Source organism: Dermochelys coriacea, chromosome 8 (assembly GCF_009764565.3).
Source record: "Dermochelys coriacea isolate rDerCor1 chromosome 8, rDerCor1.pri.v4, whole genome shotgun sequence".
NCBI lineage: Eukaryota > Metazoa > Chordata > Testudines > Dermochelyidae > Dermochelys > Dermochelys coriacea.
In genome coordinates, this window is record NC_050075.1 from 53,402,247 (window position 1) to 53,415,733 (window position 13,487).

The 13,487-nt window shown below is 52.7% G+C and overlaps 1 protein-coding gene across 4 annotated transcripts in view; it reads left to right on the forward strand.

Moving 5' to 3' along the window:
- KIAA1614 (KIAA1614 ortholog) overlaps nt 1-4,829 on the forward strand; it is a 42,506-nt gene extending 37,677 nt beyond the window's left edge. For all 4 annotated transcript variants that reach the window (XM_038414985.2, XM_043491390.1, XM_038414983.2 and 1 more), the window contains 2 exons: nt 572-756; nt 3,550-4,829. In XM_038414985.2, the coding sequence (XP_038270913.1) occupies nt 572-756; nt 3,550-3,743 (379 nt within the window). In that variant the 3' untranslated portion in view covers nt 3,744-4,829. The remainder of the gene's footprint in view (nt 1-571; nt 757-3,549) is intronic.
- The last annotated feature ends 8,658 nt before the right edge of the window (nt 4,830-13,487 follow it).

The window sequence follows — 13,487 nt, forward strand, 5'->3', positions numbered from 1 at the left end:
ATTGGATTGGTCCACTGTGGGTAGGAGGGTCTAATGAAGAGACATGAGATGAAATGAAGGAAAGGAAAACCCAGGTGAATATCAGGGAAAACTTTGTAAGTGCGTGACCCACTAGCCTATGGGGAAGTGATGGGAGCCCCATTGCTGGAACCATTTGAAACCGGATTGAACAAAGGCCTGGAGACAGTGGGCAGAGAGGGAGACAACCCCGCCTGGGCTCCTGAGGGATGGGCTTAAAGGATCTAATGCTGCAGGTCTCTTCCATTTCTAATTTTCAAGAGTCTCCCCTGAACTGCCCTTGGTAAGATTGAGGTCTCCTTTGCCTTGAAGCAGGAGATCCAAGGGGAAGTCCTTATTAGGTAGTAACAATTCAACCACTTGCCTCAGGCTCCTTAGAGTGCATGCTGGACTTGAACCTGTGACCCTAAGATGAAGGATCTGTCTGAAGCTCTAGGCCTCAGTCCTTTACTCCCAGTAGCTGAGATATTACACCTCCTTGCTCCAAGGGTGGTGGGTTCTTTGCTCCACACAGCAGTAATGTTCCCTCTGGCTCATTCCCTTCTCCCTCCAGGAAAGCAGGTGCTCTGCCCCGGCGTTCCCTCAGCGTGGAGGACATTGGCGCCCCCAACTTGGTGCGAACAGTTGGGCGGGTGGTAGAAGTCTTCCCAGATGGAACCAGCCAGCTGGAGCTGCAGCGCCCCCCACAGGGCACTTTTGGGTTCTGTGTCTCCTCAGGGAATGGTCGACCTGACACAGGTACCTGCTGTGAATAGTTGCGTGGGGCTTTATGGGAGCACCATCGAGTAGCTTTTAGGGTTTGTTGCAGCTTCTTGAGACCTTAAAAATACCCCCCTCTCAGCACCTGCTTAGTGCTGTTTGTCCCTGCCTGCCTGGTGTGTGTGTGCCAGGCTGAAAACCCTGGCTTGTCTCCCCTTTGGGTCGGTCCCCTGTTTGTGCTGCGGCACAGCTTTGAGAATGGTGTGCGTTAATTCTCTACTGCTGGAAGGGAGCTGGGCATTTCCTATGATGTGTCGTACACAGGTGATAATGTTCGGTGCCTGTGTATGTTACCCAGCTTGGAATGGGAGCAATTGTCATTCCTGGGGTGGGGAGCAATGACATCATGACCCCCTGCAGCTTTATGGGACAAGAGGTGGAGAGAAGCCAGTCCATCAGCTCAGTGCTCAGGATCGCTGGCCCTGGCTGTGGGGAGCCTGGGTAAAGACAGCAGTGTGACCTATGGGCAGCCAGTCTCAGGCTTAGGAATGTTTTGGGTGGGAGCAAATTCCATAAGTGGGGCCTCTGTAGCAGCACCCCGCTGCTGTCCCGTGAGCATCACCCCTGGGACATGGCAGCCCAGGGCAGTCGAGGTAGCTGCCTTAGCCTGCTGCAAGGGGTCTTGCACCTTCCTGCAAAGCAGCTGTTGCTGGCCCGTGTAGAACACTGGGCACGCACTGGATGGTCCCTTGGGCTGACACAGCCTGGCAGTTCTGGGCTGTTAGCTTGTCAGCAGTAGTGGCTCCCAAAACACCCCATCTAGATCTCTCATCCTCAACCTCCTCTGCTGGGATGGGAGAAAGTGCCTGTGTCCGGGGCTAGTTGTTTCTGCAAATCCCCATGGAGCCCTGGAGTGCCATCCTGGAAAGCAGCCCTCAGGCAGTAGCGGGCTCTGGGACCTCCACCAGCCTCAGGCTAGCCCTTTATCGCCCCATTCCAAACAGAAAAGAGCCCCCTGAAGTGGGTAAGGCTCAGGGCCTGACTGACTCCAGACATTCCAGGGTTCTTCTCGGCCGGGCTCCTGGCAGTGCTGCAGTGCATCTGACTCCTGGCATCAGGTAGGTGGGCTCCAGGAGGAGGGCTGGTGTTTGATTTAACCAACCTTGACTTGGGATACTATGTTCCACCGAAGACGTTTGGTGAATTTATTGCCACGACAGCTCTGCAGCCCCGACTCCTCGGTTTATACACAGAGCGGGTCCAGCGAGCAGCCCTGGCGGGTGCCTCTAGCCCAACCATCCTGGGCTCTGGGGGTAGCTCCTTCTGCACTGCCGCAGCTGAGACTCAGAACAAGGATAGCCGTTCAGAGACCCCTGGGGGAAGAGAAGGAAAGTTGGCTATTAAGGACTTATGTACACCCAATGGCTGAAGAGTTCTTTAAAGAGGGCCAGTGAGTCTCAGCCTGTTCCACACCAGGACCCCTCTCCTGTTTGGCAGGGTGGTCGTGACTCACAGGCTCAGAACCCCCTGACCATGGCGGAGTTCCTCTTACAGACTGGCACGGATGTGAATGCTGTGGGTGAATGCACTGCAGCTCTTGGCAGGCGCAGCCTTCTCTTTTCCCATCTGTTTCCCATCTGTTGTGCGTGTGCTTTGCTGCTTGCTTCCCCCACTGTGTTGCACATTTGATGTTTATTTCCCAGGGGAGATGCCCCACCCCATACGGACAGTTGGGGACTCATATCTGCGCTTGCTGTGGTGTAGCAGCAAGGAATGGCTAACAGGTGGCCTGCAGGCAGGAATGGATGGCCAGTAATGGTCCTGTGGTTTGTGGCCTAAGTCCCTCTCAGCATCCCTGTCCTACCTTAAGAAATGAACACAAAGGCTTGCCTGGTGCTGGTAATGAGAGGTGGAGGTTTGTCGCTGCTTCCAAATTCAGCCCAAATTACAGAGAAAGGGTGGTTTGGCGGCTGATGTGCAGTGAGTGGTGGCTGTGGTACCATCACTAATAGACATGTGTGATTTCAGTGCCTCAGCAGGCACCCTTATTGGCAGTGTTGCTTCAGAGGCCATCAGTTGACCAAGCATGAAAACTGAACCCCTCTCTGACTCCAAGCGCTCACCGTTGGAGCAGTGTGGGCCAAAGGTTTTTAGTGAACTTGCAGCCTATCCAGATCCCTCTATGGCTTGGTGCACCGTGGGGTCTTGGACCACTCTAGATCCTGACCTTTCACAATCTGGCACGCTGTAAAACTTGGAGCAAACAGGAAGGTCAGAAATTCGAAGCGGTGGGTGTCAGCTGCACGTGCAGGGAATGTGTGCGCCGAGCTGATAGTTTTTGATTGTTGTGCTGTCCAAAGGTCCCAGGTGGGCCCCATTGTGCTGGCCAATGTACAAACATAGGAAGAGTGAGTCCTTGCCCTAAGTGTCTTACAAGCTGAAGAATATCCCTGTGTGCACTGATTTGGCTCTCCACCGTAGTGAAATGCCACAGTGAGAATTTTCGTTCTCTTAACTGGTCTGATCGCCGAGCTTTCCCAGTCTGTCTTCCAGCATAACTCTAGGTTTGCCTGAGTCCCCTGCTCTCTGAAGAGTTGGCCTGAAAACATCTGCCTGGTTCTGACAAGATGGAGACTGGAGAGTTGTACCTAATACTCACAGAGGAAGAGCAGCTGGGCCAAAGTGACCTAAGCAATGGTCTGTTTGCATGTGCCAAATCAGCAACAGCAGGAGCTGAAAGAAGGAGTTGGTGCAGGGATCCTAGTCCTAGGAAGCTGCACCTTCCTCTCTGCGTAACTGGGGCACTGAGTGGGCTCTCTGTTTGCTTTGCAGGCATTTACATCCAGGAGATGGCAGATGCCAGCACAGCCAAGCTATATGCAGGACTTCTTGGAGTTGGGGACGAGATCCTGGAGGTGGACGGTGCCAAGGTCACCAGGCTTGGCCTGGCCCACATCAACGAACTGCTGTTACGGGCCGACACCCTGTCCATCCGAGTGCTCAAGCAGAGACCCACCAGGCGGTAGCATGGAGAGACCAGGGTCCTGCTCAGTTGCACCCAGGAAGCACGATGCTATGCAGTGTTCAGTGGTCTCGCTGAACAAGGCGAGACCGGCATGTGGGTGATGCCCCTGCTGCCTAATGGGGCGCTGCGGGGACCCTGTCCTTGGCACAGAGCCCAACTCCCGCTGCTAGGAGATGCCTTTGTGACTGGCAAGATACCTGATGCCGCAGCCAGCACAGTGTCTGGGACCTTTCTGTGCTAAGTAGTGAGCGTGTGCAAAGTTGTGACGGACAATGCGGATCCCTGTCCGAGGCCAAGGGACTGTCAGGGCGATGTCTGCTTCACGGCCTCTGTCTGTCTCTGTTGGGCGGGCTGGTGCACTGAGCAGCTCATGCATGCTAGTCCAGGAGAAATAACAGGTGCTGCCGCTTTGCCTGGGCCACTCGACTCCCTCGCGGTGAGTGTTAATGGCCGGGGGCCTGCACCCAGACATGCTTGGTAGCGTTCAGGGGCCAGACTTTCTGTGCAATATTTTGTTCCCCAACATTTGTCAGCTTGGGGCAGAAGGGGGTTTTATTTTCTGCCCTCATCCACCACACAATGACCGCCTGCAATGCGGGAAGGATTGATGACCTGCCAGCTCAGTCCCTGCTGTTCCCAGTGGCCAAACAGGAGGGGGCGCTGCCTGATCACTGTATGCATCAGAGGCTGCCATGGTGCGGGCCTGGCAGTGCTAGCATCTTCAGCTCTGAGTGCCAGTCTATCAGCTGTGCAGCAAGAGCCCCCAGCTGCCATGCAGCGCCACCCTCTCGCCAGGTCTGTCTTTGTGCCCCGGGTGCAGTCAGTCCCTCTCCTGTTGCCTCATGTCACCGAGCCACAGAGCTTTTCCACTGGCTCCTTGGTGCCAGCCTGAGATGAAGGCCAAGGTCATTCCTGGGCTAACTCATGCTGGCAAAATAAAGGGTGAGACATAGAGCCCAGGGACCTGTTGGATGTGCTGATGGGACCTGTTCAGACTGGCAAGGGGCTCATTTAACCAGTGTTGGAAACCTCTGTATGTTCATCATTGTGTTTCTCTTAAGTTATTAAAAATCTCTGATGGAAACTCTCCACACCCTGTACCTGAGTTATTGGAGCAGGTGTGTGAGTGGGGGACGGGAAACAGGCCCATTAGTGTTTGCAGGTAGTGCTCCAAGGGTGGCCAGATCAGGACCATGCTTGCTGATGGGGTACAGTGCTGCCAGGTATCCAGTGCCCTAAGAGGGGCATGCAGGTAAATTTTGAGGGGGAAGGTAGTTGGTGTCGGTCGGGATACGCATGCTGGGAGGGACAAGGAGATGGGCAGGAGAGAGGAGCAGCCAGTCTCGGCAGTTGTCAAAGAAAGCCATCCCACAGCTGGGGAGGGTCCCGACTTCACGGGGTGGATGGGAGGTTGGGATCCATAGATCTTGGGGAAGGGGAGAACAGGATGGCTGAGTCTGGGTGGGAGGGCTGCAACCCAGTTATGGGGCTGGAGCGGCAGGAAGGTTAAGTCACTTAAAGGGGGATGTGGGGTAAGTCTGCTTAGGGACAAGCAGACTTGCCTGCAGTGTCTCAGTGCTGCGCAGTAAGCTCCCTATCAGAGGTTAGTCTGGCAACTCGACACAGCTAATGTCGCGAAACCAGAGTCCTACCAGAACTGGGGCTGAGCTGGTGCAAGTCCTAGAGAAAGGCCAGATGACAGGCTGCTGATCTGGAAGCTCAATGTGCTGTGTGCAGAGGGAATGCAAGTTGGGGGCAAGTTGGAGACCTCCCAGCCTGCTGAGCTCAAATGGGGGACATACATCATGCAAGGACCTTACCGGTATTACTAGTCGTGCATGGATGTGACGGTTCTGCTTGAGACACTAGAACCAGCAAAATATGGTCCCTGGGACTGCATAGGATGAGACATGGGAAGGTGGCCAGAGTGAAGAAAGGGCTACGGTCGGTAAACTGTGACCTAATCTAACATGATGATGCTTAAAAGCAGGGCCAGAGGGATGGAGGAGCCAGCCCAGGAGAGGGAGCTGGTAGTGGAAAGCAAGGAAAGGAGAGGTTTGTAAGAGGATGCACAGGGAGGGACTTTTGCTGGTAATGCGGAGAACTTGGTAAAAGGGGAAGTTCTCAGCAAATTGCTCATTCCAACCTTATCTCTGCCTCCCTCCCTCCCCTGCCTCCAGTACCCTCTGCACCGGGAGCATGCTCTGTCTGATATACACTCATGCCCTGGCTCTCTTAGGTGTTCCTTGGCCTTCACTCTCCATCATTTCTTGGGCCTTTGCTCTCCCAGGAGGTCACTTTGGCCCCTCCTCACTGCTAGTGGTTTTAACTAACCTTGTTACTGGGGAGCAGGCAACACTGCCAGACTGAACAGCTGCGTCCAGCCCTCCCGACCCCACTCTCTGCAGGGAGCATATTCCAGTTGCCAGTTAACAATTTGCCCTGTGGCAGAGGGGAGGGGACATGATGATTTTCACTTCAGGAGGGCAGTTCACCCTTGGCCCAGATTGATAATGGCTGAAACACGTTACCACCGGCTGGCTGGTTTGTGGGCTTGGCCAGTTCATACTGTACAAGCTTCCCCATCACACCTCCATGGCCACAACTTGCCCCAGAGAGAGAGGCCAACAGTGGGCTGAGCCTGAGTGCTGCATTCTTCTCTTCACCCTAGATATTGGCCGTCTGGGTCAGGGCTGAAGCCCCGTGGGTGGGGAGGGCTTGTGCTGCTCTGTCGCTGAATGCGGGGCCAAGCTGATCTGGCACCTTCGCTGTATGTATGTATTAAATAACTCTAATAAAACCGATGGTGAAACGGTGCCCGCAGCTCCTCTCTGCTCCCACCACAGAAGAGGCAGTAAGAGCCATTCATCTCTGCCCTCCAAAAAGAATTATGATTAGCACAAGGGACATGGCCATCAGAGGTCACAGCCGGATGGCTGTGGGCAGCAGATGGATAGCCCTGGGCTCCAGGTGCTGTCCCTTGAAAGGAAACTCTATGTGGCTCTTTATCTGATGCCTGATTTAACCCTAACGCTCCCTCGGCTGTTGAGCTGAGCTGAGTGGTTTATGCAGGCAGCCATTCTGGCTTCTGTGTGGTAACAGCTGCTCGGCCATGAACCGTGTCCTTGCAGCTATGCTTTCCCAGCCTGGCCAATTGGTTTTAGGTGACCTGCAAAGGGAAATATTTTAAAATGGGCTTTTTGCCTCTTTCATTGCATCTAGATTTCCCTCCCTCAGGAACAACAGGGAGGCAGAGTCTGGATTTTTTACAGGAGGTCCGGTATGGGAGAGCCGGGTATAGGGGATGAATCGTTAACAGTGATGTCCTTTTCCCTAAGGACTGGATAGGTGCGGCCACAAACAAATGGAGTTTAGCATCCTTGCCACCCCTCTCAATTGCTCAGCTTTCGTCTGTGCTGGTGCTGTGAACCCCACCGAGTCTCCAGCCCTTCGCAGCATTCCAGGGATGGAAAGCCTTGAATTTCTGATGCCACCACCCCTCTTTTAGGGAGGAAAAACATTTTCACGCTCGCTTTATCCCTTGCAAAGAAGGGCACGATGAGCCCATTTCTTTTTCCACTGCAGGTCACCTTTCCAGGGGCTGCCAGTCTCACCTGTGAGAGGATGACAGATGGCGGGAACCCAGGTGGAGAGTCACTGGAATGGCAGACAAGCTAAGGTCTCGTTATGAGACGTGCAGAGCTACACGGAGGAGGCTTCAACACAGCAGAGCCTCGGCTTCACTGATATGTCAGTAGGCACTCCGGGGTGAAACATGCAGCCTGCCTCAAGTGCTTATAACTGAGGAGTGGAACATCCTTCGCTAGCCACTGGGATGGGCTAGTTGAGGTTGGTTAACGCTGGGTTTATTTTGGCACAGGCTGATAGTCGCTCCTAGTGAATATATGTCAAAGAGAGCGAGCTGGCTGCGACGTGTCCCAGAAGTAAACCCTGCGGGTGCTCTCCATACGTGTGAAGGCAACCCACGCTATGAGGGGAAAGCTAGTCAAAGCTAGCAGGAGCGCATTTCTGGATTTGTTCCAGCCTGCAGCCATCCCAGACAGCCCTGCGGGGGGAACGCATGTGAAGAACGGGAACAACATCGCCCCTGTTCTCTTCTCTCATGGCAAGGAGAGGCAGCCGGGTGGTTGTGTGTCAGCAGCAGCTACCCAGTTCTGTCCTACACACACACAGGAAGCGCTGTAAGCTATGTGGGGTCAAAGACCCAGTGCTTCCAGCCCCTTGTGGGACAGCCCTCTGCAAAAATACTGCTACCTAGCACTTAGGTCAAATTTTACGCTTTCAAAGTGCTGCCCAGACACCCTGGGAGGTGGTGTAAGTGTGGCCACTTGTAACTGGCAGATGAGGAAAGTGGGACTATCCAGGATGGCAGTGGCAGAGTGAAGATTAGAAATCAGCTGTTCCTGACTCCCAGCCCTGTGCCCAGTGCGTCGGGCCATGCTGCCGCTCTGTTGTCTCAGTGCATTTTGGAAGTGCCAGCGACCCAATTAGAGACTTTCATCATGGATCCCAATGCAGCAGGGCTGGATGCCAAGCCCCGCTTAGCAGCTGGGGCCAAAGGGAGCAAGCAGGGTCCTCCCTGAGCAGGCTGGCTGATCCCAGGGGAAGCAGAGGCTGCTGGGGTGGGGAGTGCAATGATCTGGACATCGTGCTGCGCCAATGGTGCATGGGTACCATGGGGACAAATGCAGTACGGACAGAGAGGGATGTGTGTGTGTAAGGCTTAGGCCATGCATGGACGCAGTGACTGGCCAGAGGCTGCTGTCTGTCCCAGCTGCAGAGGGGGCATCAGCCCCCTCCCCGCTGCATGTGATTGCTCCCCTCTGCCAGCCCTCTTACAATTGGAGCTCTTCTCCCGGTGCTCTAGAAAACTGGGCCCTGTACCCTCTACTCTGTGCCAGCTTTCCATACAGCCCCAAAGAGCCTGGGCACAGCTGGCATTTCCTGCCTCCATGGCAGCTGGAGAGAACCAGTTCAGTTCAAGCACGCACACCCCCGCCACACCACCTCTGTTGCTCCGGAGGCAGGAGGGCCCTCTGTGGCAGCAGCAAGCCTCTGTGCCCCGCTCACACCCACTGCAGGCCCCAAATGGCACTGGGCCAAGGAACGAAGACACCTGCCCAGCTACAGCTCTTCTAGCCGCCTTCCTTTCGCCCAGCGCCGCCCCCACTCCTTGGATGAGTAATTCAGCTTTTGTTCTTCATCCCCCAGAGAGTTTATATTTCAATGCTAATGATCCCAGGGTGTCTGGACAGATTGCCTGGCTGTTCTTCACCCAGGGGGAGGGATCTTGGCTGCTTGCAGAGCTTTTCTTTTAAAGAAAGCGCCTGTGAAGTATAACAAATAACCTCCATCTCTCTCTCAAGCAGCATCATGCTGCTACAAAATCCCCAGCCAAAGGGGCCACCCCCTTCAAATGCCACCTCTGGGGTGAAACTGAAACTGGACTTTAGAAAAAAAGAAACTGAAAGAAAAACAAAATATACTAGCAGGCAAATCAGATTAGCTGCATCTTAAAAATCCTAAAAAAAGGCCCTGTGAGTGGCAGGCTGGAGCCGTATTCCGTGTGGGAGAGATCACAGCAGTTCTGGAAAACGATTTCTTCAAGCCTGTACTGTGTGTCCTCCTTCGCCATTCCCCCTTGTAGAATGCACCTCTGGGCCAGTGACTGTTTGCACGGTAGAGACGAGATTCTGATCACTACATCTAATTACACAGCAAAGCAAATTACTGAAAGTGTCTTGATGGCACCAGTATTGCCAACCCTGGATGTTTAGAAATCGAGATTTTTTTTTTTTAAAGTTCTGAATTCTTTTGATTTGTCTTCTGTTTTCTGAACCTTTCGATTTCATGATGTCAAGCTTTTGTCTTCAGTTGCGAGGGCTAGAAAAATCCTTATGCTGAGATTCTCCTGTCATAACTAATGCCAAGAGTTGGGGCTTTATTAAGAGCACCACCAAAAAGCGTGAGACTGGTACTAAAATTAAGAGTTGGCATCACTGATAATAAACAGGAACCTGCCTCTTGATGCAAGGTAAGACTGAGAACGCCGACTTCCCCTTAGAAAGCACTGGGCAAGTGTAAGTTCTATTGTTCTGCAAAACAAAACCACTGGTGGTCAGCCTAAATGTGCCCCAAAATCTAGGTCTGAGGAAGGGCTAATAGGGCATCTTTTATTCAAAACAAGTCAATCCCATGGGAATTCTTTTAAAATTATCCTCAGCAGAGTTTGCACCCCGGACGTTGCAGCATAGGGCCAGCGCATGTGACCCGTGTGACCTCACTTGCTAAGCTGAACCCCAAAAAGCAAAGGGCATTAAACACTGAGAAGTAAATTCAAATGTAAAGAATCTCACTCTTGGTTTGGGGGGCGAATTGACTTGTCACCATTTCGGGCACTGGATGCTCAACTGGGGCCCAAATCCCTGGATCCAAACACCTTTCCCGACTTTACTGAAAGTTCAGGTCTGGATTTGGATCCAGACTTAGCTTCAGGCCCATCTCTAGTAAACTCTCTAGTTGCTGGGGGAGAATCACCAGCCCGCTCCCTGATGTGGTTCCCCAGCTCACCTGGAAGCGTTATGGCTTGGTAGTTCCTCCGCTCTGGGTTCTGTGCTCTATAGTTGGGAGCCAGTCATGCTGTTGGAATCAAAGTAAAAGTCGAGAGCGTTTTTAAGGCTGCTACAGCGAATGTGAACAGGGCCCCATATGGTGAAGTGGGAGACGCGGAAAAAGAGAAATTCGCTAACATGATCTCTTCTGCCTCTCATCAAGACCGATAGGCTATAACCGTACTGTGACTGTGCGGTGCGCTCGGTGATCTATGTAATCCCCCAGCTTCATTGCTCCTGTATAAAACGCCCATCCCGTCCCTGCATTGGAGCGAGCTGCATGCAGGCATCTGTGTCTGTTTGTTTGTTTCACTGGAGTTTCTTCCATCAGGCTTCCCTTCAACAGGTGGGAAGCGAAGAGGGAGACACAGAAGTTTGTGGTGCGATGGCTGACTCAGCAGGAAGATACATCACCTACTATTGGATAGGCTGGACAAGGTCAAATCAGGTGAGTTCAGTTCTGTACCCATGGGTTGGAGAGGCTGGTGAGGGACAAGTGGCCCTAATTCCAGCAGAAGGCCACATGAACCAGGTAATGTGAGAGCCAAACACTGGGCCATCCCCCCCACTACACCAAATTCTGCCCTCAGATAGCTGTTGTCCTTTCATCAGCTGTAATAGGGACCATGGCTGTGTCAGAGGGTGGAAGAGAAACATCTGCTTCTGGCACAAAGCAGCATGCACATCACTGCATCTTTGCGCTCAATCCAGAAAGCCTACGCTTGCTCCAACTCGCTCCTGGGGTGCTTGTGCTCTGGATGTTAAAGTGAAGAATGGAAAGACCCAGACACAACCTTTCTTCACCTTAATTCTTTGTCTCCCCCCACTGTCGGAGGAAGCCAGCAGTGGCAGCATTAGGGACCCTACAATGACAAACTAGCAGCATATGTGCTCAGTGAGGAAATGCTTCTGTTTTGAATTTCCAAGCTAGGCTGTGGCTGCTGCTAAAGGATCAGTGCATTGCTCCCTTTCTCCTTAGTGCTCACAACCAGACCTGTGGGTTTTTCAGGGGAGAGGGCTGTGATGGCATAATCCCTTCTTCTCTTGCCTTTTGCCCTCCACCGGAGCTCTGTCATTGACGGGGGGGAGGGGGGCTGCTAGCTACTTCCCGAGCAGCAGAACCTTTGACAGGAGTTGCTGACGCCTCCCATCTCTCCTCAGCAGAGTTTTTCATAGGAGATCTGGCTCTATGCTCCTCCCCCCACCCCAGCCTACTAGCACCTGCTCACAGATGGCCTTTTTGGCAAAAACCCCACTTGGCAAAGACCTCACTGCAATTTCAGAGAAGGTCAACTGGCTCCAACGGGCAGGAAATAACTTCCCCACTACTTCAATTTCAGGCTCTGTTTGGCAATTGGTCACTTGGATTGTGATGCTGCCAATGGGACTGTAAGATCCCCAGTGCAAAGTGCGTACCAGCCCCATATGTGAAGACTCCATCATCTCAAGTAAGGAAAGTGGAGGTAAAATGAACTATTGCTGAACCAGGCAATTTGCAGCAACCACTTAGCACAAATTCTGCAGGCAGAATCTCTCCATCCAGAGGGCTTTGAGGAAGTGTTCAACTTCTTAAAATGACCAGCTGTTTTGACAGAGGGAAATGAGATGATAAAGGGGATTAGTAAGGGGAAACAGAGCATTTCTCCTGGGAGGTGGCTTGCTGAAATACAAACTAGTTTAGGAGCTGCCCAAAGCTGGTGCCATCCATTGACATTGTGATAACAGCCGTGAGATGAACGGGAGGGCTTACTGCCAGCATTAGCCAGGTCTCCACAGTCATTGGCACTAGCTCCTTTGGTAGCATTTGCAGCCCAAGACACAGGCTTTTGGGCATGGAGATTGCACTGTTCCATCAGACCTAGAGGTGGGTGCTCAATGTCAGAGCAGAGGCTTTGTATAGGAAGGCTTCTCTCTGTTTATTCAGGTGCTTGTATGGTCCCCTTCACTATAGGCCCTGAGCCTGCATTGCTCCTGCCAGTGCTGCATCTGTTGTGTGAAATGAGGATTCCAGTTGTCAGGGAGAGCAAAAAGTGGAACTTTTCACGGGCAATTAAGTCACTTGTTTAAAAAAACTAGCTGCCACTTGCCACTGTCAAAATTGAGCACGTTGGCTGCACTTGCTGTGACAGGGCAATTTTATACAAGCTCCTGCCTAGTTGATCCAAATAAACAGTGAGGAACAGCTTGCCCACCAAACAGGGACAGGGAAAGTGTGGTGCCAGCTCTCGCATTCGCTAGCTGGAAATCCTAGGCCTACAGGGATCTCAGAGAACCAAATTCCATCCTCAGTACCCATGTAAATGAAGCAAGAGCTGCCTTCGTTTTGCTGGTTACTCCAGTTCCCAGCTATGGCAGTCCCCACTCTTCACTGCTGACGTAGCTACAATGGCAGACTGGAGCAGTGCTCAAGCACTGGGGATCTGGAAGGTGAAGGGATCTCAGCCCCAGGAATGGAGCTCCCACATCCTTGGCGCGCGCGTGTGTGTGTGTGTGGGAAATTAGGTGGCAAAAGGGCATTTGCCAAATGTAGGGCTGTGGCAGACAGCTGGGTTATGTCTACACTGTATTAAAACACCCACAGCTGACCTGTGTCAGCTGACTGAGGCTGGAACCTGGGCTCTGGGAGGGTCCCAGAATCTTGACTCCAGCCCAGATGTGAACACTGCAATTTTATAGCCCTGCAGTCTGAGCCTGGGCCAGCTGCCCCAGGCCGGCTGGGGGTGTGTTTAGTGCAGTGTAGACCTACCCTTGGATTCTGGCCCTGGGGTTTGGCAGTAGCACAGGGAAAGGGCAAGCAGTGCCCCTGCTCTTTGGCTCCTGCTGCTTAATTCATGGCCACTCACTAATAAGAACATGGCTGAGGTACCTGATCTTGCATCTATTAGCAGGACCTTGCTGGCTGACTCAGCAGGCCATGCCACTATAGGCTCAGCTTTGTCTAATTGCTTATTGGGGCTGATTAGCTGCCATTGAGAGGTATTACTGTGATTGGTAAAATAGATGCATTGTTTTCAGGTGTCTAGCTTTTGTGAAATAAGGCTTGTGGTGAAAACTGGTGAAGAGCAGAAAGGCTGTCTTGTGGAAAGTTCTCAGTATGAGGGCACACAGCCTAT